We start from the raw sequence: 25,195 nt of genomic DNA on the forward strand, positions 1-25,195 counted from the left end.
TACCTGTAAGATTCATAGCACCAGATGCAGATGATACACTGCATTATATGGACTCCTTGATCTATCCTGATGACAGTGGCTGTACCACATTCCATAGAAACTTTGTTCTATCTTGATGTTTGTGGCTGCACCACATTCCATGGAATCCTTGTTCTATTCTGATGTTACTAGCTGCACCACATTCCATGGGATCCTTGTTTTATTCTGATGTTACTAGCTGCACCACATTCCATGGATTCCTTGTTCTATCCTGATGTTAGTGGCTGTACCACATTCCATAGAAACCTTGTTCTATCTTGATGTTTGTGGCTGCACCACATTCCATGGAATCCTTGTTTTTATTCTGATGTTACTAGCTGCACCACATTCCATGGATTCCTTGTTCTATCCTGATGTTAGTGGCTGCACCACATTCCATGGAATCCTTGTTCTATCCACTTGCATTGGCTGTACCACATTCCATGGAACCCTTGTTCTATCCAGCTGACATTGTAACACATTCCATAGAATCCTTGTTCTATCTTGATGGTAGTGACTGCAACAGCATATTAGTCAGTGTTAAGATTTTGAGCTAAAAGGTTTTAACATCATGCAAAGGGAGGATATATCACAGTGCAGTGCACATTTTGTAGGTGATACATAATAATTCCATGGAGTCTGAATTCCACTTTTTATTTTATCAACCCAAGATGAATGCTTGATTCTAAATTAACCTCAAAGTTAAAGTTTTTTACTTTTTAGTTATTCAGTACCATTTTCCCCACCTTCTACAGATTTGGAATTTAGCTTAGGGGCTTATATTTTGTTTACCTGTGATTATCAATTATCCATGCTTATGCTAATGACACTGATTTCTGTCCCTGCAACAGGAAAGGCTAAACTGGAAGAAAACTGTACCAGTTGAAGGGACAATGGTCATTGGACAGCTGGCGATAGCCGACTTTAGTATGTATTATTGTTATATAAGACTAGATGTATGGAAACTGTTAGCAACATTTAGTTTTCCAGCATCATTATGGCCAGTTAGTAATTTGCTGATTCTAATTATATTAATTGTAGTTTAATTTGATTCCTTTTGTAAGTTTACTTTAATTTCTTTTTTATCTTGGAATGCATAGATTTATTTGTTTTCACAGTATGGTGATTATTGTTGTGATATAAAATTATATATATATATACCTCTCACTTGATAACTCATAAACACAAAATCACAGACCACAGTATAAGGGTGAGTTACCATATGACCTTTAAAAATGACATCCTGGCTGCCATCGATAATGAGAAAATTGGGGGGCAGCTGTTAAATGTTTTTTTTACCCGTTTTATAATGGTATTGTGAATAATTGTCAATATAATGCTTTTCTGTAAAGATTATCTTTATTTTCAAGATAATCAACATCTTGAAAGATCATTAAAACCTTACTCCACTAGGTCTCAACACACATCACATATACCTCCAAAACATTGTGTATTACACCACTGCTTTTTGCAAGTGAATGTGGATACATTTAAGTGTTATTGTTAATTCACAGCAAAAACAAGGTTAACTTTTTTTCAAAAATTAAGGACATTTAGTTTGTGAAACAACAGCCTTGAGCAAACCTCAGAGTGAAAATTCAGGAAATTTAAGTTGACTACAAACTTTGCAACTCACTTCTCCATAATGAACCATATTTTTGAAACAAAGCTTTTGATGCACAGAGTATTCTTTTTGTTTGCTTCTTTTGCTGTCATTGGTCACATTTGCAAATAGGATAAACTAATAATTAATGTTTGATGGTTTAATTATTTTATCTGCATAATAATATTCATAACAGTATGCAAGTGGTCAGTGGAAATGAGCTGACTTGACACACTTGTGATGACGTCTAGCTCTTATGCAGGTAGGATTCGCATGCCTTTTAACTTTCTAAAAATTATTATTCCACCCCCTTATTACAAAGCATCTCTTTTTGAATTGATTGTAACAATTTGTAACAATACAGCAAATACAAATAGGAGATCAAAACACAGTTGGCACTTAATTGGGTTCTCTGAAAGGCTAGAATACATAGCTGTGACAGTAGATTGACACTTTTCATGTTTAAAATAAAGAGGGCATATAGCATATATGATGATTACGCTGAATTAAAAAGTAGAACTAAAGTATAAATTTCACTTGACAAAACTTATGTAATTGGTATTTATTTCCGAAAGTGTTGCTTTTGGTAGGCATTACTTAAATTTTCATGGATAGAAATATCATTAAATGTTATTTACAGTGTACTGAAAATTGGTTTTGTATAGAAAACAACAAAAATAATGTCTTCTTTTTTAAATTTGTGAGAATTGGTTTGTATAGAAAACAACTAAAATATATATCTTCTTTTTAAATTTGTGAATTTTGTTATGGTCAATCAGACTTCATGACAATAACTGCTGTTTTTAATGTTAAAATGAATGATTTATCAAAGTTTTCAATGTTAAAATGAATGATTTATCAAAGTTTAATTTATTTGTTTTGATCACAATTTTCTTCACATTCCAAAAATAAGGCCCAATTCTTCTGGTATTTTCTGTTACAAATATGGGATTATTTTCTTTACTGTCAGCATTTGTAGAAAGAGTTATTGTGGCTTTTTTTACCTGCAACTGGATGTTATATCTGACAATCTTGTGATTGTAACAAGTTACATACTTTTCATTTGATTGCCACGAGATGTGGTAAATGTTATGGGCATCATCTGAAAATGTGCATGCCTACAAATGACTTCGCTCGTACATATTTTGTTACAGTTATTACCCATTTTGTTTTGTGGCTGAATGCCATGCATGACGTAATATTGTGAATACAGAAATTCAGGACATATTATGGCCATCGTCAAAAGATGCACATATCGACAACTGACTGCGTGCCTTTGATTTTTGTTGAGTTACTGATCTTTTTGACATGCAACTGTTTGTAGTGTATGACATAATCTTGTGAAGACAACTATTCTCTTATATTTCATTGGATCAGTATGAAATTGTATGCATGCTTTGGCTATTACTGGAAGATGCACATTATTATGGTCTTCTTGCAATTTTCATTAGAGTTATTGCCCTTTTTGTCCTGCAGCTGAATGCAATGCAAAACAGAATCATGTGACTGCAACTTGTCTTGCTGTTTTTATGGATTAATGTGAAACTTGGTTCATGTTATGGCCATCATCTAAACATGTTCCTATTGACAAATCTTTGTATTTCCATTAGTTTTGTCAGTGAAAATATGCATGTTTACACAGCCATTTTAATCACACTATTTTTTTGAAGAGTTATGCACCTTTTTTGACTTTAGACCCATCTCCATCATGGTCATAGGAGTGGGAGGTTGAGAGGTAGTATTTATGTAATAGTTTTTTTAACTTTTTTTTGAGTGTGCATAAAATAGTAATACACCCATTTTAATTAGGGTGCATTATGTCATGGCATCCATCAGTCCATTACCATTTGATTGTCCAGCCTACAACTTTGTAACTGTTTGAGAGATTTTATAAAACTTTGTACAAGTGTATATCACAGTAAGACAAGGTATTAGGTAACATACTCTTGGCTCAAGATTCACATCAAGGGAAAATGCAATTCTGTGACTTTTTTTGTATCTGTTTATGGAGTATAACCTTTGAACCACTCAACATATTTTAATGAAAATTTGCCTAAACATATATCTTGTTTGGATGGTATGTCTTGTACTATAACTAGAATGGCAACAAATTCTCAGTAGTATAATCCATGACACAAGTCAAAAATGTGGTCTGAAATGATAAATGGTGATGGTTTAAAATTTTTGTGACATTGTTGCTTTCCAGCGGCTGTTGCTAAGAACAGTTACATTTTCTGTTATTTTTTTACAACATTTTTCAGTTTGCACTGGAATAGGGAGAACTGTATTTTGTGATGTATATTTGTAGTTATATCATTCAAAGTGTGCAGTTTATTGACTGTATTAATATGACAAGCATTTGGCTTGGATTTCAATCCCATGATGCTTTATATGCCATAGTGTGCATTCAGTGTTGCCAAATATAGCTAGTATTACTACAAACAGTACTAGACTTTATGATCTTACTAAAATTATTAATAAAGTATGTGCTCTGGTCTTTCATATAAATTATTTATCAAGGGAGGGAACTCAGGTTTAGGTAAATGATATAGACCTGATAGTTATCATTCCTTTGATTGTGAAACTTGAAACATTAGCAGAACATGTTTTTAAAAGGACTTCCCATTAACTTCTCAAATAATGTTTTATACTTTTATATAAATTTACTTGTGATGCAATAAGAAAATATTTAGAAATTATTAGAAAGATTATTTTCAGTGGTTTGTATTGTAGACCTTGAATAGCAACATCTCTTGAAGGTATGTTCTTCCATGTGATCTTATGTAAATTAGTATCACAGCAACCCTCCATGATATTAGTATTCTCAGTACTTGTATCATGAATTAGTATCATTGCAATCCTCCCAGACATAAGCATTTTCAATACCTGTATTGTTAATTACTATCACAGCAACCCTCCATGATATTAGTATTCGCAGTACTCGTATCGTAAATTAGTATCATTGCAACCCTTCAAGACATCAGTATTCTCAGTACTTTTATTGCAAATCAGTATCACTGCAACCCTCCAAGATATTAGTATTCTCAGTACTTGTATTGTAAATTAGTATCACTGCAACCCTCCAGGACATCAGTATTCTCAGTACTTTTATCATAAATTAGTATCACAGCAACCCTCCAAAACATTAGTATTCTCAGTACTTGTATTGTAAATTAGTATCACTGCAACCCTCCAAGATATTAGTATTCTCAGTACTTGTATTGTAAATTAGTATCACTGCAACCCTTCAAGACATCAGTATTCTCAGTACTTTTATTGCAAATCAGTATCACTGCAACCCTCCAAGATATTAGTATTCTCAGTACTTGTATTGTAAATTAGTATCATTGCAACCCTTCAAGACATCAGTATTCTCAGTACTTTTATTGCAAATCAGTATCACTGCAACCCTCCAAGATATTAGTATTCTCAGTACTTGTATTGTAAATTAGTATCACTGCAACCCTCCAGGACATCAGTATTCTCAGTACTTTTATCATAAATTAGTATCACAGCAACCCTCCAAAACATTAGTATTCTCAGTACTTGTATTGTAAATTAGTATCATTGCAACCCTTCAAGACATCAGTATTCTCAGTACTTTTATTGCAAATCAGTATCACTGCAACCCTCCAAGATATTAGTATTCTCAGTACTTGTATTGTAAATTAGTATCACTGCAACCCTTCAAGACATCAGTATTCTCAGTACTTGGTATTGTAAATTAGTATCACTGCAACCCTCCAGGACATCAGTATTCTCAGTACTTTTATCATAAATTAGTATCACAGCAACCCTCCAAAACATTAGTATTCTCAGTACTTGTATTGTAAATTAGTATCACTGCAACCCTTCAAGACATCAGTATTCTCAGTACTTTTATTGCAAATCAGTATCACTGCAACCCTCCAAGATATTAGTATTCTCAGTACTTGTATTGTAAATTAGTATCATTGCAACCCTTCAAGACATCAGTATTCTCAGTACTTTTATCATAAATTAGTATCACAGCAACCCTCCAAAACATTAGTATTCTCAGTACTTGTATTGTAAATTAGTATCATTGCAACCCTTCAAGACATCAGTATTCTCAGTACTTTTATTGCAAATCAGTATCACTGCAACCCTCCAAGATATTAGTATTCTCAGTACTTGTATTGTAAATTAGTATCACTGCAACCCTTCAAGACATCAGTATTCTCAGTACTTGTATTGTAAATTAGTATCATTGCAACCCTTCAAGACATCAGTATTCTCAGTACTTTTATTGCAAATCAGTATCACTGCAACCCTCCAAGATATTAGTATTCTCAGTACTTGGTATTGTAAATTAGTATCACTGCAACCCTCCAGGACATCAGTATTCTCAGTACTTGGTATTGTAAATCAGTATCACTGCAACCCTCCAGGACATCAGTATTCTCAGTACTTTTATCATAAATTAGTATCACAGCAACCCTCCAAAACATTAGTATTCTCAGTACTTGTATTGTAAATTAGTATCACTGCAACCCTCCAAGATATTAGTATTTTCAGTACTTTTATTGTTCATTAGTATCACTGCAACCCTCCAAGACCTCAGTATTCTCAGTACTTGTAAAAGTCATGATGAATAAATGATGAAGCAAACATTAATTGTTTCTTTCCAGATGGTGACCAGTTAGCTGACATTTTGTTACCTGCTTGTTTGGATTCAGAGTGCAATAAGAGTGACATCTTTGTACTGGTTGGAGACAAGGTGGGAATTTAGGTTGACAAGTCAGTTTTGTTGAGTCCATATCAGTTTAGAGCAAGATACAACAGTCACATTTCAGATGCTACAACATCATCAACATTTATGCTAAGATCTTGGTTTCAGTTTTTATTTTACTCTGGGCTTGTCATGTAGGTCTTGGTAATCCCGTTATTCAATTTTTAAACTGCCTATTTATGTTCATTGTACAACAGAGTCTCACAGATTATAATAATTATTCTTGAGGAGTCAAATATTTGGGAAAAATAGTGTTTGAAGTAGAGGAAAGGGAAGCGCATAGAAGAAACTGCCTTCCTTTGGTCGGCAGCTACCATGGCTCACCAGTGTTTAAACTTGCAATTGTCATTGTGTTGTCTAGGTCTCTTCCTTAAGATTTAAGTAGTCAATGAATCCAAGATGACATTTTTGTCAAGAGTCATGCCTTCTAAAATTAACAAACAACAAAGTTAATGGTTAAGAGTTATAACTATATAAATTTAGATTTACTTTATATTTTCCACTGTGAAAATAACACAGATAATGCAACTTTAATCTGTTGATTCAAAAGTTTTGTCTTGCATGGGTCAGTTAGATTTCAGAGAGTAATGATTTCTCTAGTGGCACTGTTTTACGAATTTGTTTCCATTTTGAAAATGATCTCAAAATAATTAGCAAAATACTGTGTGCTATAATTAGAATGAAGTGTCTGTTTTGCCTCAGGCTTTTATGATGAATACTTCAAGAGGCATTTTTGCTGCTTCAGAAAGAAAATAAATGGAATATATTAAATAATTCAGCTGTTTGTAGTAAGATAATTATGTGCATCCAGTAATCTCAACATGTATCTTGATAAAAATACCTACAGTGACTTCAATTGGTTCATAAGATTCCAAGGCTGTTGAAATGATTTATCTTTACCATATATACTTGCTTACAAGTTGAGTCCATCTGCAAGCAGTATGGATCCTAATCTGCCATCATGTAATGTGCTTGCACACTAGGGTCTGTGTTGTTTGTTTTACTGAATACTCCTGAAAAATTGCAGAGGCCCAGATCTGTTAGTGCATTTTGTGGTGGCAGATCTGGGTCCATGAAGTTAGCATTTGAACTTAACTTATAAGCAAGTATATACAATAATTGTGACTGGAAGCCCTGGTTGGCTGAGCAGACTAAGTTGTTCACCTTTACAGGTCATGGTCATCTCACTTCTATCCACGTGGATTTGAGTCATGGGCTTTAACATGGGCATGTGAGAAAGCTAGCCAGTAGCATCCCATGGGTTGGTGGTCCTTTTCAGGGCTTTCCTGTGTTCTTCCTTCACCTGAAATATTGATCTCTATACATAGCCTATTATATGCTGAGAAATATAATCCACAACAACAACAAAGAATATTAATTTGGAATTGAAGATTATTTGTTATTAAGTATTGATGAGGTTATGAATAATAAGAATAGATCATATGGAAATTTACTGTCATTGGTGGAATTTTCATGTTGGACATTTGCATTCACTTAGATTATGAAAGCTGAAACTTTGCCATCTCTTTTGTGGAGCATAGATTTAATGGTCAGCAAGTTTCACTGTCAGATACTTGCATGGTGGGCCACCAGGTAAAAACTAGTATCCCATATTTGTAATCTAGAGATGGCACTTTCTTATAAAACTGTTGGCTGTAAGACTTCCCATTTCCTTCTATTAACAACTGTTCACCCTTCTTTAAATTAATTCATTTTTAACAATAGAGAACAAGTCATGGTATCAAGCTGTTGCACACCGTGATACCTGAATTAAACACAGGGTATTTTAGACCCAGTGTTTCCGTTTGTGTCGGACTCAAAGCACAAGATTTGTTGGATCCTAACAGTAAAAAAGAAGAACTTTCATTTCAGTGGGAGCCTCTGAACATTCGGTTAGATAATGACGGTCTGTCCTGGGGTTTTATTCAACCTGATCACACACCTGTGTCTTCATATCTGTATATACCAATAACATTACGTGTGGGAGACTTCAATCTAGATGGATTTCCAGACCTATTAACTGTTGTTGGAAATGCGACAAGGTATGTCACTACAAGAAAACTTACTAATATCTATATCTCTCCCTCTCTCTTTATATATATATATATATATATATATATATATATATATATAGATACATACATACATACACACACACACACACTCACACACACACACATGCCTTGGTTGGTATTAAGGCTCACCCAGCATCTTATGAGAACCAGATTACCAGCACAAAATGACTAAACATTTGTGATCAATGTATTACATTAGTTAGTGGTAGCATTTGTTTGTATATGCCCACTGCATGGTAGAGACTGTTTCCTTATATTGGCCATTAATGCATCCATCTGTTCCCAATTTTGCTTCCACACAATAACTCTTGTTCGCCATGATCTACAGTTTTCCAAACTTTGTAGCTGTCTTGCATTGTGAGTAAGGACAATACATGTTGTTTTTTAAATCAAAAGGTCAAAGGTCATGGTTATTGAGACTGCAAGAAGAAAGATGGTTTCTGAGAGTAACATTATTTCTGTATTAGAGACCAATCTTTGTGGATGGCTTGTGCTTTGGGTAAGAAGGAATCCTATCAATTTTAGGTACAAAAGGTAAATGGTCAAGGTCATTGTGACTGTATGAAGACAAATGGTTACCACACAATAACATTAGTTCAACAGCATACACTTGGACCAAACTGTATGGACAACTGCCACATGTGGTAAAAAAGAAGCCTATTGATTTTTGGGTCAAAATATCAAAGGTCAATATTATTGTGATTGAAACATTGAAAATGTTTTCTGCACAATTTTTTTTTTTAAGTATGTACCTTTACCAAAGTCTGTAGAATGACTCACACATTGGATAAGGATGAAGTCAATTGATTTTGGGGTAAAAAGGCCAAAGGTCAAGAATACTGTGACTTAAAGAAGAAAAATGGTTTTGCATAGTGACTATAGTTGTAGACCATCTACCTTGCCCAATGTTTATGGAGGGCTTACGTTTATGATATGGATGGGGCATAATTGATTTTGGCATCAAAAGGTTAAGATTGTTGTGGGTCAAAGAAATTGGCTTGGAGAATAACTTTTCGAGTAAATTTCTTGAACAAATGTTGTGGAAGGCTTGCAATTAGGGTAATAAAGAAACCTATCGTGTTGTCCAGATCTGTAAATTATCTGTAATCTGTTTGACGTTTTCTTGAAGTGATCTACCTGCAGATATCACCATTGTTCACATATTTTTCTACTGAATCACATGTATATGATCATATCCAAGGTAAATTTCTTTTCACATGTGAATCTGTGTGTAGAAAGTTACTTTTAAAAAATATCGCTACAACTGTATTCATAAGTATTAGGAAGAAAGCTTCAAAAGTTGCCAGAATACTATCATTCTAGCTCTTGATTGCCTTATTAATCATGCTAGATTGGTTACCTCTCCTCCATCTTCTCGTCTCCCCCTCAAGGAATTCATCTAGATCAGAGGTTCCCAAACTTTTGGGGCCACCACCCACTTGGTCATCCTCGTGCCACTTACCTTACCCTGTAAAAAGCATTATTGAACATTAGTCCCCCTCCTCCAGTAATCCCACCACCCCTCAGGTGGCTGTACTGCCCATTTTGGGAACCACTGATCTAGATATATTGGTTTTGTATTTTAAGTTTTGTGTGCATGTGATCTAAAAAGCTACTGACTAATTTTTTGGCAGAAACCTTTTGACCTGATTAGATTTTCAGGCCATTGTAGCAATTTGTCAGATTTGTTACACATATATGCACTTATATTACAATGTTGTTTTATGTCATTCAATTCCCTCATTATTTTTCCTTTTTGTATGCCTCTGAGGTAGAAACATTTAGCATGTGGGTTGTAAATTTGTGGGTGTGAAGGTGTTTTTGTTTAAAGTTCCTGTACTTATGTCTCAGTATAACCTTATCCAAAGTTATATCATATTTGGAGTAAAGCATTATCACATACTCCTCATCTCTCAGAACGATTCCCACCTCAGGGTTCTGACCCTAGAGTGGGGTCATGGGGTCAAGATTTATGCATGTAATAGGGGCACATTCTCTCCTGATCCACATCATAATGGAAAACAGTATTAGCACATAATAGCCTTCTCTCAGTACCATTCCTGTCTCTGAGCTCTGTCCCAGTGTGGGACCATATGGGCCAAAATTGTAATGAAGACTCAGTTTGTTAAAGTTTCTTTCATGACTTGTGTATCTGTAACCTTTTACCTGATTCATATGTTATTTGTAATACAGTGTCAGTAAATCCCCTTTTCTCAGTGCAACTCCTGCCCCTGGGTGAGACTTTAGGGTCAAGAAAGATAGTGAGGAGAAAGTTTTGGTCAAAGTTGTTGGTTCAGTTTTTGTCTTCACTTATATTCCAGTAATCACTAAACATACGTTTAGGATATAACCTTCACACACTGGCCTTAATCAATTCTCCTTCTCCTTCCCCTATGTAAAATCCCTGGGTGGGGTCATAATTTCATTATGTAGGACATCTCTAACTTAAAGGTTTAATTCCATCTCCTTTACTTTAATTAAATTTTCATCCAATCCACAATATATTTTGGAATATTTTATTTAGGGCAGCTTTTGGGTAAAGTTTTGATTTCATATTTTTACTTGATGTTTAATTCATTGTACTACAAATTAAAATTTTTGCATGATCCCAGATTCCACTCTCCCCTTTACTGTGTTCTCCTCAAGGTTGCTTTTCTGGGACTGCTAGATTCAGGAAGTATTACACCTTTTGGATAACTTTTTGTCCATTTATTTAAATAATCCCTCACTCAAGTCAATTCATTGTTAGAATATTTTATGATGTCTTACTTCCCTTCTTCCTGTACCATTCGTGTGCATGGGATATAATTGGTGGGTTTGTGGGATTAAGAAGTAAGATGCTTTTTAATAATTTTAGTGAGTTACATTGCGGTCAGTTTTCTGGTATTGTTATCATCAGCAGTTTGTTGATATTTCGGTTAAAGTGTTTCATTTACTTATTTCTTGATCCCCTTTATGGATTATCATTATATTTGGCATGAATCATCATAAACCTTTGACATTTATTTTATGCAACATATTTGCTTGCCCCATTGACCTTGGGGTGATGGTCACACTTATAGAAAATGGGTGATTTTTGTTAAAGTTTTTATTTGCTTATTCTTTCTAAATACCTTGATAGATTTATTTCATATTTATGATGATTTATTGTGAAGCTAAGGCAATTACTTCTGTGATATGTCTGGTCAGCCTTTTTCAGCTTTGGTGTCTGAGTCACTCTATAGCAATCTTCAGTTGTGGGTTCATCATGGAGGCCATGACCTTGCTAACGTAAAATATAAAATATATTATTATTATTATTACACCACTCCCTCGATAACTTGCGCACATCGGGGTCCAGAAACATCGACTGCACTATAAGTGAGGCGCGAGTTATCGAGGGACCTATAAAATAAGCCCAAAGCCAATAAAGTGATCGACAACATAAAGTAAAAATAAGGGGGGGTGTAGGCAGATTATAGTGTTGAATACTCACTTTATAATCGTGCTGAGATTAACTGTGAATAAATATCTTTTTATAACGGTGTACTTTGTTTATTATTTCCTCGTAGAACAACATTAATTTCAGGATAAATTACAGTATATTGAGGCGATCATCGAAAACATTATTCCACGTGGTTTCCGTTCCCTTAACATGTGTACCCTTTAACACATTGTGTACTACGTCACTAATTTTTATGTTTTATTGGATACATTCTAGTTTTATTGTTTGATCCAAATTAGACTTTTTTTAATATACAAAAGATCGACTCTTTTTGAGAAACAGTGTCGATCGAACGATAGATTTGATTGCGATAGAAGTAAAATGGAAAACAAAAGACAAGGGTTAATCAGTACTAAGATATTTAATGGGTCTACAAATTTAAAACAACGTAAATTAGAACAAGTTAATACTTGCCGTTTGTGCCACGCTTGACAAATATCAATTCACTTTTTGAAAAAAATCAGTTAATTTTTTGTGTTTGTTACTCCTTGGTTTCTCTGCCGCCAAGCAAAATCCCTCAGATTTCTCAACTGCATGAGCTTTACGTAGTCAACATTTTGGGTGTCCAGCCACTTTATGGCAATATCAAAAGATTTGATTGCTTCCTGTGCAGAGGGGGGAGGTGGTGCAACATCTGCGTCTACATCACTTTCAACACTTGTGGTACTCCAGTTAGAATCGTCTTCTGCTGCAAATTTGTTCGTTATAGAATTAATTATTGTTTAATCTGACATGTATTCGGCTGTGGGGCAATCATTGTCAGCACAAATCCACTCCTCCATGTCATCAAGAGAAATGCCCATCTCAGGACCATGAGTCTGTACGAATTTCTCCGAAACAGCCTCGGCATTAATGACATCAGTTTCACTGAAACCTTCAAAGTCACTATCATCGTCACTGTCTCTGTTACTGTTTTGCTTTACGTCAAAGGCAGCTCCAAGACCCTTAATTCAGCACCCCAGGTCTCTTGTAATCGATTTTTTAATGCAACGAACACTTCCCCAAGTTGATGATCAAAACAAAGCCGGCATGTAATTAGGTTCTCATAGAAGTACTCACAGGTTTCAATGTGACGGTCGATTGACTCTTTTCATGTTTTCAATGAACAGAATATGTTGTGATTATAATGTTTACACTGAAATGGAATTAAAGGATTAGAATGTGACTTTCACACAGGAAGACGTTTAATTGGTGTTTATTTCATTCTCTCTTGCCACCTGTTAACATTTACCAGAAGTTTTCATTGATTGCTATTTCACCAGACTGTTTATTTACAGTATACTGACAACTATTTATCATAAAAACGTACAAAATATATGATATTTTTAAACAGAGGTCTCACAAGGATTTTAAAACTGGGTCTTTCTGCCTCTGAATTCCATCACTAAATATCAGTACTTTTTCTCACCCGGCTGCCAGTCAAAGCCTTTGAACTAGTCACCTAGCTATTGCATCACGTTCTTTTTTTTTATGTACTCTTATAAAATGGCAACATGTATGTACATCAAGGAGTCTTTCAGTCACAGAATTATTCATTGTAAATATCAGCACAGCTAACTGATCAACACATTTTCCCACAAAGCAGGTGGCTGAAACAGGACTGGCAAATCTTTGAATTTTCCCATGCACCTATTACATGCGTACGGAGGACTCCTGCCTCAGTGATTTTCTGCGTCCCAGATCAAAAATTGGCATCCAAATATGCCTAATTAAGCGTTTTCAAGATCTCTGAAATTAATTCTTATTTAGAACTTGCAAATTTCAAAATATGGATTCTATTTTTACGGGCATTAATCACCATTTTCGATGATAAAACGAGCAATGTATCAAGGTTTATATTACCAATTCTTATCGTAATTTTTTCACGTTCAGCGTATTTTAAAGATATTTTAAATACATTTTCTCTGGAAAAAATCGGGAGCCAAGACAGACACCATGTTATAAGCGGGATCACGAGTTATCCGGGCGCGAGTTATCGAGGGAGCAGTGTATTATTATTATTATTATAAAATATAAAAAGTCTTATCCAGTTTATTGCATTCTTGCCTATCACTTTGTGCCACTCTTGCTCTTGAATTATATCTCTTGATGTTGGTCAGAAAGAATGATATCCATTTTACTCCCAGTTTGGAATATATAGCAACATTATATATTTCTTTACCTCCTATGACATTCTTTCCCATGAGTCATGCCCCAGGTTGGGTCTTACTGAGTCATGAGGTTATGCCCCTTTGATATATCAATATATTGTTTCAGGGGCATATAACGTGTTTCTTGTTGTTTTGTTAGCTGTACCAATCATAAACCAAAAGAGCTTATGGGGCAGTTTGCATTCCCTTGTCTGCATTCCCTAGTCAGTTCTAAATGAAAATGATGCCAGTCATTCCGTAAGATTGCCATGACAGCCTTCATGAAAATCTTTTTGTCACTGCACCACCTGAATGGATAATCATTATGATATAGAGTTTTCACCAAAAGACTTCTATGATGTCTGCTTTGTCCTAAATAAATATTGTGCCAATCTGACCTCCAGTATGTCCACTGTTTGAAGATCTTGCTGTTGCTGAAGAATATCAGAGATAGTTTAAACACTCAGCAGTTAAAATTAAGAAATGGTCTTGAATTCCTGGAAATTCTTTACACCCAGTAGAGTGTCATTCCCTTCTAGGGACTCTTTGAGTATATTATGACACAGCCATGTTACAGTATAACTCATTGTAAATTGAGCTTGATGGAGGTCATTTTATTTAGGAAATTTTGCATATGTTGGAGCGATTTGATGAAGACATAATGGTTGGGATAGAAAAAATATGCACGATTTTCACATTAAGTTGAATTTTGGGCATGAATTTTGAGAAATTATCATTAATTTGTATTACTTATAATAGACCCTGCTTTTATCTTTCAAGTACGGCATTATAAAGAACTGACTACTGTATTTCTTTAAGCAACGAAAAACTTACCAATTTTGTGCCCATGCAGTGCCAAAATACTGTGAATTTTTATTTGTAGTTACCAGTTTGTCTGTGATTTCTTGAATGCTATAAGTCACAAATTAAATGACTTGTAAGCAAAGATACATCTATGAGGATAACAGGACCTGATTCCTCATCCACAAATTTACAAAGTACAACAGTATCACAAATGTGCAAAGGACAAAAATATCATGTTTTGCAAAACCACTGTTTACTTTATATCTGTTTTGCAGTCTTTCTATTGTTATCCATGTCGTTTATCTTTTGCAGATCTTTACATAGAGGGTTGATCCTCAACAATATTGCCTGTAATTCCTGCCCATTAAGACGAACTTTCTCTGCAGACTGGTCAACATGGCTGGAAGGACATGAAGACATTACTTTGCTACCAGCTTTCTTTGATCTCTATGAGGATGTACGTAATGCCAGAGTAGATTTTTTTAAAATAACATCAGAGTAGACCTTTTTTTACAATAAGTAATCAAGTGAGAGTGGTTTCCCTTTCAGCCAAGTTGAGTACAGTTTTTTTCCTGCATTTTTAGAAACACAGTTTTTAAATCTACTATATGTTGGTGGACAACATATCCTAATACAGCTCCGACTTGTTATAACACGCTGCATTATATCATGATTCTGGATATATCACTGTGTAAACCATTATATTGTATTTGAATTGGTCCATCAGATGTATGACACAGTGGATTTACAAAAAACAACATGAAGTTTAATATTATTTTTTTATTTCCTTTTTAAAACATTTTTATTTGATAATTATTTATCATTCCACAATTCCACAGGACCAAACTTAATTGAATTCTTTAAAATCTAATCAAGAAGGTCAAAGTACAGGTATTATTTGAGTCACAAAACTAGCTCTCTGACCTGACTTTTTTCGCTTTGATTTACCTGCTGTTGTCCAGTCTTCAGCTTATTCTAATATAAACGATTTCTGACAATAATATCATCCCTGGTCAGCAGAGTTTTTCATAGCTGTTTACATCTATTATACAGCAAGTTCTTTCAGTTTGTACTAAGCACACCTGACAACTTAGATGTGAGCTTAAGGTGGCTTCTGTTATGGAGACCTCAGAGAAAATCACTAAATTTGAACTGGCAGTCATCTACCCTCACACATACCATGGTAAGGGATTGAACCTGAGATGGTAGAGGTGTGAAGTAAGTTAGTTATCACTGCGCTATCCAAACCCAATGCTGGAGGAAATAGTAAATATTTATTTTACTCTGTGATGTCATTTGTACATGTATAATCTACAGCAACACTTGTTAAAATAGTAACTTCAAACTTTGAGACCGTTTTGGAGGCCTAGTGGTTAGAGTGTCAACCTCAGATGCGTGAGGTCGCTGGTTTGAATCCCGGCTGAGTCAGACCAAAGACTTATAAAAATGGTACTTACAGCTGCCTTGCTGGGTGCTCAGCATTAAGAGGTTAGTGTTAGGACTGGTCAGCCTGGTGTCGATAATGTGACTGGGTGGGACATCATGCTACATGTCTGCAGCACAATGCCCTAGTGCTAGATGTCACTTTAAACTGCCACACTGCGAACATCATAGTGATATGACTGAAAAATTGTTAAAGCTATGTTAAAAATCCAAATCATGCACACACAGACACTCACACACACATTTGAGATATGATTTGCATTGTATTTTATATTTTGCACAGCAAACCCTAATGTGGAAAGGGAAAGAGAAGAAAAACATAAGAGAGGGAGAGATCATTTGGATAATTCCAAATGAATACTGGTTTCTAATGACACATTTGTTACATAAGGGTCTATATTGTATGGAAATTATCAGATTTTCTTTATCACTGTCATTTGTATTTCATTTCTATTTTGAACTATGTTAATTTCATCCATTTTAGTCTTTATAAAACAGTTCATTTTTATTGCTTCAGTGATGTGTATTTCATGTCAGTTTCATATATCTGTGTGACTAATAAAAGATGAAATTATATCATTATATTTATAATTATTGATAAAGTTACCTAAAAAAAACATTAAATGGAAAATGAACAAACAATTAGAGATAGTTTGCTGCCCAGCCTCCCCCACCCCAAAAAATAACAAAAATCCATGGAGTTTTGGTGTAAGTCCAGCTTAATAATTAATTTTGTTCCTTTTTTTATAGATTTGAGATAAAAAGAGCTTCTACAATGTTGGAATCAAGCTTGCACTAACTCATTAATGTAAATACAATCATGTAAATGTTGATCCTGGTGTACAAATTATTCCTTTTTTTTTTCTTAGGGGATCCTTGATGTTGTGGTTAGTAGTGTGATATCCAGTAATGCGTCAGTTATAAGAGTTTGGAAACACAAGTTTGATGATGATGCCTCATTTATCAAAGTGATGGGTAGGTCTACCTTGATATGGTTCCTGTTATTTTAAGTTTGGAAGTCTTTTGCTAGCACCTTATATTATTCTTTACAGACATTTTACATGTAGTCAATATATCTATGATTATATTGGCGTAAGTCTATATAAATTCCTTTAATATAATCATGTATCCTATAATTCCATATAAATTCCTTTCATATAAATCATGTATATTATAATTCTATATAAATTCCTTTATTATAATCATGTATCCTATAATTCAATATAAATCCTTTTAATATAATCAAGTATCCTATAATTCTATATAAATTCCTGTTATATAATCATGTATCCTGTAATTTTATATAAATTCCTTTAATATAATCATGTATCTTATAATTAAATTCCTTTCATATAATCATGAATCCAAATATACATGTACTATGTAGAATCCAGGGATATGTACTTTCCTTTTTAGTACATAGGCATCAATTTTTAATTCTAAATTCATGTATATACCTTGAATTTCTAATTAGAAATCCAGTGAGTTTGTTCATTGGCTTTGTTAAATTCCGCTTGCATGGTGAGTGAGTTCTGGTACACCTTGAGTCATTACCTTTATCTTTTTTCATCCTTTTTTGGTATGAAAGCTGGTACTTGAAAGCTAGGTAATAGGTGATTACACGTCTTACAAGCTCACTTCAAGCTTGGAATTGTAATTCTCTAATCTGTTGGAGAATAGTGGTGTCATTTTGTACACATTTCTTTCATATTACCATATTTCTGAGCATATGTTATGGGATTTTGGGGTTATGAGCTTTCCAATATTTAGGGTATATGTCATTTTATAATTATAATTTCATATATGCACATTGGGTTTGTGCATATATATGTGTGTTAAATTCCACTTACCTAGTGAGTGAATTATACAGCATCTGAAGTCCTTACTCTTAACTTAGTTCTATCCATTTGATTTATTTAAATTTCATGGCTGAATGAGTAAAGCCTCAGGTGCTTGAGAGTTAGATGATAGATGCCATTACTCTTGTATGAATTCAATTCCTGCTTGGAACATATTACAACTGTCTAACCTAATTGATAATATCAGTGTCATTCTGTATAAATATATATAAATTCTCTCATAAAATCACATATCCATTCAATGTGAGATCTAAGGATAAATGATTTTCTCTGCTTGGTATATAGGTTTTGATATATAGTTATCATTTCAAGTAGACACCTCCTTGCATTTATAAATAAAACTGATGTGGGATTGTGCATATAGGTGAATGTTAAATGTTGCTTACCTGTTGAGTGAATTCTTATGACCTAGAGTCCTTACCTTTGATATATACCTGTTAAGTTTATTGGTTGTCTGCCACAAGTTAAAGATATCAAAACAACACATGCCAAGTTTATTGGTTGCCTGCCATCAGTTAAAGATATAAAAACAACACCTTTCAAGCTTATTGCCTTAGGCATAATTTTGCAACATTTCACACATAAACAGCTCTGCAGTCTTTTCAGAATGTTTAATAATTAACTTGATCAGTTCTGGTTTTGCTAATGCTTCATTTGCAGTATTATTCTTTCATTATTTACTTTTTGTCTTGAACTATTTATTTGCTAAAAATTCTTTTCAGAAACAAAAAAATACTAGAATTCATCCTAGAACAGTATCTTTAGAAAGTCTGATGATTTTGTAAAAAAATTCTTTGCAGGCAGATATAAGGGCTAAAAAACACATCCCTCTCAAACAGGACATGATTAATTCAGCCAGCCTGGTAATTAGCTCATCAAAAATGTATTTGAGGATGATAATAAGTTTAATTTTGCTGGTGATATCATGAGGTGGGGTCTAACTATAGTATAAGTTGTTTTAAAATTGTTTTATGAACTGGCACCTTGCCTCACAGAGTTACATGACATTGCATGAGGGATTGTTGTAACAACTTTATAGTAATGCATTTGGGGAAGTCAGGTAATTTAATGATTTGACAAGTATAGAGACTGAACAGTAGGCATTCACATCTCCACTGTCTTTTATTTTTGTTTAGTCTAGTGTGTTTTGAGTAATGATTAAACATTAAGGACTGTTCCAGTAAAATATACATGGGATCCAGGGAAGGATCTTTTAATATAGAATAGTCACCCTTAGATGCAATTTAAAATTTTCTGTTTTCATATGAACTCTTCGGGTAATCTGAGTACCCTAGCATATATTTTTTAAAAAGTGCCTTGCCTGGGTACCATGTACGTTTAAATGGAATAGCCCTAAGGAATACATAGTGTCTGAATAGTTGAATGATATAATTATGGTTACTTTATGTTAAATGTCTGGCACACTGAGTAAGAAAACAATCATTTAAGCTTTAACAAAGTTTGTGTCATACACTACATAGCATTTTAGACAGAGACATTTTAAAAAAACAACATTGGTGGAGACTTTTAGATGCACATTGTCATTCAAACTACAGAGGAAACATACATTTCCATTCCAATGCATTTCAGTGGTCAGTGGCCTTTGCTCTAATGACTGTCCAGGTGGAAATGAGGTATGTGCATTTTATTATATATTGTATGAACTGTTGTATTGTAATGTCAAACACTGACATGATGCAGTTGATATGCCTTATGTGTTGCTTTGTGGCTGTGCAAAGTTTTGAAATTACAGCTGTCTCTTGATATCATGTGCATTGTTATAATGCAAGTCTGGATATAATGCAGAGAGCACTATGGACTCCATGGCCCAAATTAAACCATTGTATTTGAATCAGTTATCAAATTTTTCAGAATATGGGTTGAAAGAAAACAGCATTAAGTTTAGTATTTTAACTTTATTTCCTTTTTAAAACATCATTATTTAACACAGTTGGATCATACCTCCATACATGTTGCTGTTCTCTGTATACTGCATTTCAGTCAGTAATGCTGTTCTCAGTACACTGCAGTTCAATATATATATATATATATATATATATATATATATATATATATATATATATATATATATATATATATTGCTGTTCTCAGATCTGCAGTTCAGTCAATAATGCTGTTCTCAGTATACTACAGTTCAGTCCATAATGCTCTTCTCAGTATACTGCTATTCAGTATATAATGCTCTTCTCAGTATACTGCAGTTCAATACATAATTCTGTTCTCAGACTACTGCGGTTCAGTCAGTAATGCTGTTCTCAGTATACTGCTATTCAATACATAATGCTGTTCTCAGACTACTGCAGTTCAATATCTAATGCTGTTCTCAGACTACTGCAGTTCAGTACATAATGCTGTTCTCAAAATACTGCAGTTCAATACATAATTCTGTTCTTAGTATACTGCAGTTCAATACATAATGCTGTTCTCAGTATACTGCAGTTGAATACATAATGCTGTTCTCAGTATACTGCAGTTCAGTCCATAATGCTGTTCTCAGTATACTGCTATTCAATAAATAATGCATTTCTCAGTATACTGCAGTTCAGTCAATGTGCAGTTGAATACATAATGCATTTCTTAGTATACTGCAACTGAATGCATAATGCTATTCTCAGTATACTGCAGTTCAGTACATAATGCTGTTCTCAGTATACTGCAGTTGAAGACATAATGCTGTTCTCAGTATACTGCAGTTCAGTGCATAATGCTGTTCTCAGAATACTGCAGATCAATACATAATGCTCTTCTTAGAATACTGCAGTTCAGCACATAATGCGTTTCTCAGTATACTGCAGTTCAGTATATAATGCTGTTCTCAGTATACTGCAGTTCAGTCAGTAATGCTGCTCTTAGTATACTGCAGTTGAATAGATAATGCTCTTCTCAGTATACTGCAGTTTAATACATAATGCTGTTCTCAGTATACTGCAGTTGAAGACGTAATGCTGTTCTCAGTATACTGCAGTTCAGTACATAATGCTGTTCTCAGAATACTGCAGTTTAATACATAATGCTGTTCTCAGTATACTGCAGTTGAAGACATAATGCTGTTCTCAGTATACTGCAGTTCAATGCATAATGCTCTTCTTAGTACACTGCAGTTCGGCACATAATGCATTTCTCAGTATACTGCAGTTCAATACATATGATGTTCTCATTATACTGCACATCTTTATATAACAATGTTATCAGTATACTTCAGCTCAGTATATAGAGCTGTTCTCAGTATAATGCGGTTCCATACATAACAAATTTCTGATCATACTGCAATTGTTACAACTCTATGGTTTTAAACTAAGTAATACAAAAGGGCAAAATCCAACAAGTTTTGTAAAATTCATTAAACAATTTATTTCCGTATAATACAAACTGAACATTTTAAAAGAACTTACGGTATTGTGAATTAAATTCCAAATAGTCCTACAAGTTCTATCACAAGTCCAAAGTATAGTGTATGGTGCATCTTTTGAGAGCTGCCCCTATTCAGCCAGGCTGATCTTTTTGTTTGCCCTTCTTGAGCCTAGAAGTGCTTTTTTTCTTGTCCAGCAGTATTTTGCAACTTTCATTTCTTCACTAATTTTCTCAAGATGAGCTCCAGAGCCTATCATTTGATTTTGCCAGTGAAGTTAGGGTGCTTTAAAGCATTGATATTTTAAGGGTCACATTCATGCACTGCACTGTCCTTATAATGCCAATGTGATCAAATTCCACTTGATAAAAGCCACCTTTCCCAGCACCACAGTAACATACTGTATAGTGGCCAACCCTGATCAAAAGCCACTTTTCCCAGCATCACAGTAACTGTATAGTGGCCAACCCTGATCAAAAGCCACCTTTCCCAGCACCACAGGAACATACTGTATAGTGGCCTACTCTGATCAAAAGCCACCTTTCCCAGCACAACAGTAATATACTGTATAGTGGTGGCCAACCCTGATGAAAAGCCACCTTTCCCAGCACCACAGTAATATCCTGTATAGTGGCCAACCCTGATTAAAAGCCACCTTTCCCAGCACCACAGTAATATGCTGTATAGTGGCCAACCCTGATCAAAAGCCACCTTTCCCAGCACCACAGTAATATACTGTATAGTGGCCAACCCTGATCAAAAGCCACCTTTCCCAGCACCACTGTAATATACTGAAAAGTAGTGGCCAACCCTGATCAAACGCCACCTTTCCCAGCACCACAGTAATATACTGTATAATAGTGGCCAACCCTGATCAAAAGCCACCTTTCCCAACACCACAGTAATATACTGTATAGTGGCCACTCTATGATCAAAAGCCACCTTTCCCAGCACCACAGTATTATACTGTATAGTGGGCATCCCTGATCAAAAGCCACTTTTCCAGCACCACAGTAACATACTTATAGTGGCCACCCCATGATCAAAAGCCACCTTTCACAGCACCACAGTAATATACTGTATAGTGGCCATCCCTGATCAAAAGCCACCTTTCCTGACACCACAGTAGTATACCATACAGTGACCACCCCTGTTTGTGGTGGATACATTTTAGCAATTTGGCAGTCTCAGAGTGAGATCACAAACATATGTCCTGTCAGAATTTACCACCTTAAATATTATGACCTCCCTAGATCTGCCATAGCTCTACTGTAATTAGCCAAATTAACATTTGGTTTTATTTTAACAAGAATCATCAATTTTATTTTCTTCAATAAATAACCACCATATGGTCTTGCTACAATTTTGTCCCCTCAAGAGAGGTGGCCTGAGTAGCTGAGTGGTCTGAAGTGCTAGCTTTAACTGATCACTGCCCTCTCACCTCTGTCTTTGTGGGTTCAAGTCTCAAGCTTGGCCAGTGTGGGTTTGTGAGAAAGCTTGCTATTATCTTCTGGTGGGTTGGTTGTTCTTCTTTCCTAATCAGTTATACTGGCTGCCATATATAGCCTATCATATGCTGAAAATGCCATTAAACCACCACCACAACAACAACCTTCAAGAGAGGCCACTCTGTTTATAAGGCCAGCTTTTTGGTACAGAAGTGTTGGCTTTAAAAAAGGTGATGACTGTATGAACTGTACACTACTTTGATAAGCCCAGGTCATGATGGATTACCTGTTAATATTTTTGTTAAATTTTGTCATTGGATAAATCCTTTGAAAACTAAAGTCGGCTAATATTTTCAAACATGTAGAGTATGGGCTTATCATTTAGCATGGACTTACTGTCCGTGCTTGCTTATAAGTCAAATCCAACTGCAAACAACAAAGGCCCAGATCTGCAGTGCATAAAATGCAGGCAGATCAGGATCTGTGTTGCCGGTGCTATTGATTGTTCCTAACAAACTATAGATCCAGTGCATAAAATGCTAGCAGATCAGGATCTATGTTGCCTGTGCTTTTGATTGCTTCTAATAAACTGCATGGATCCAGATCTTCTGGCACATTATGCAATGGCAGTCCATGCAATTCACAATTGGATTGGATTTATAATTGAGTACACGAGGTACTATGGTGGATTTAAGGTAACTCTTCAAATATACCAACTTAACAAACACAATAGATATTGTTATAAATGCCTTGCAGTTTACTAAGACATTTGGTAAATATAACATCAGACATATATTGAGTAAACTGAATTCTAACAACAATTATCAGTTAACTGTCTTGGAATTGCAACAAAAATGGATAATGGTGTAATTTTTAAACCAGATTTAACTTATTTCATGAAAAACATTAGCTACATGACCAGAAGGTGTTACTCAACTGAAATGATCAGAAAGTGCATACAAGGTTACAAGTGTTATGGGGACAGAATTGATTGAGGGAATTTCCTCAGAAATTGTTTTTGCTTCCAATTTATAATCAGACAATGAGAAAATTTTCTTGAAATGATCCAGTTATCTAGTCTTACGTTTAATTGCTTGTTTTTGTTACATTTTTAAAGTACATTAGTATTTAATACTTCAAAGAAATGAAATAGTACTTACAAATTTACGAGCAGTAATTCAAATCATTAAATGTTATTCCAGCCCTATGGAGTGAACCAGATGGGGCCTGTCATCAGATACAGCACGACTGGTGCTGATGGGAATGCACAGACTGGGGCAGGTGAATAGCAGCTTTACATGATCATACAAGTCAGCCTGAAAATTTTTATTTGATTTTATTTTTATACAAATAGCAATAAGGCATATGTATTGGCAACAAAGATATAAGAAAATCTCATAAATTTGAAAATGTTTAAATTGTGTCTTTGTCTTGACTTTTGAATGGATTTTTGTTCTTTAACTTGGCATGTACATGTATATAAAATAAATACTTTTACATTTTGATTTCACATAGATTTTCAGTAGTTGTGGGAAAATTACATACATACATACATATATATATATATATATATATATATATATATATATATATATATATATATATATATATATATATATATATATATATATATATATATATATATATATATTTATTGTAGTGCATGAAACCTGATAATGAACCATCTTTTGTTAAGTAAAAGTCTCATACCTGATCATTCATGAGTTCCTCGTTTGAAAAAAGTCCAGGTATTTGAAGTAAATGATTATTTTTCAGTTGCTTAGCTTTGAATAAACTGTAGCAAAACTTCAAATTGCATTTTAGTCTTAGTTTGCATTTTATTTAAATGGGTTTTGATATGAATGTTTTGTTTTGGTTAGTATTTGTGATATTTAGTATTTAAGAAAATTCCTGATGCTTTCAATGCTTATTTATTTTAACCGAGTACTTGTATTATGTGAAAAGAACTGAGAGAGGTATTAGCTTCTTCTTATATTATTCCATACCCAGCTTGACTGTGTAAATATTAATGTTTCTTTTCAGCAACCCAGCTGTCCCAGTCTGCCTACATGGCTTTACAGCTGCCATACACTGTGTTTGGCTTGGGTCAGACTCCAAACTTTGTGGACAGTCTTGATGTGGGAGTGCCACATCCCGATAATGGGGTAAGTTAGGACTTAATTAGATAATAGAGATAATATAACAGGTATGC

The 25,195-nt window shown here is 34.5% G+C and overlaps 1 protein-coding gene across 1 annotated transcript in view; it reads left to right on the top strand.

Annotated features, from left to right (window-relative positions):
- The window catches only part of LOC149780319 (T-cell immunomodulatory protein-like), a 76,786-nt gene that overhangs the window by 34,607 nt on the left and 16,984 nt on the right, over nt 1–25,195 (top strand). The window contains exons 7-14 of the mRNA XM_089937162.1: nt 870–945; nt 6,271–6,359; nt 8,244–8,413; nt 15,176–15,320; nt 17,176–17,281; nt 19,756–19,799; nt 24,186–24,264; nt 25,027–25,148. Coding sequence (XP_089793288.1) covers nt 870–945; nt 6,271–6,359; nt 8,244–8,413; nt 15,176–15,320; nt 17,176–17,281; nt 19,756–19,799; nt 24,186–24,264; nt 25,027–25,148 — 831 coding nt within the window. The remainder of the gene's footprint in view (nt 1–869; nt 946–6,270; nt 6,360–8,243; nt 8,414–15,175; nt 15,321–17,175; nt 17,282–19,755; nt 19,800–24,185; nt 24,265–25,026; nt 25,149–25,195) is intronic.

This window comes from Sinohyriopsis cumingii, chromosome 16 (assembly GCF_028554795.1).
Source record: "Sinohyriopsis cumingii isolate HCF-2022 chromosome 16, ASM2855479v2, whole genome shotgun sequence".
In the NCBI taxonomy this organism is placed as follows: domain Eukaryota; kingdom Metazoa; phylum Mollusca; class Bivalvia; order Unionida; family Unionidae; genus Sinohyriopsis; species Sinohyriopsis cumingii.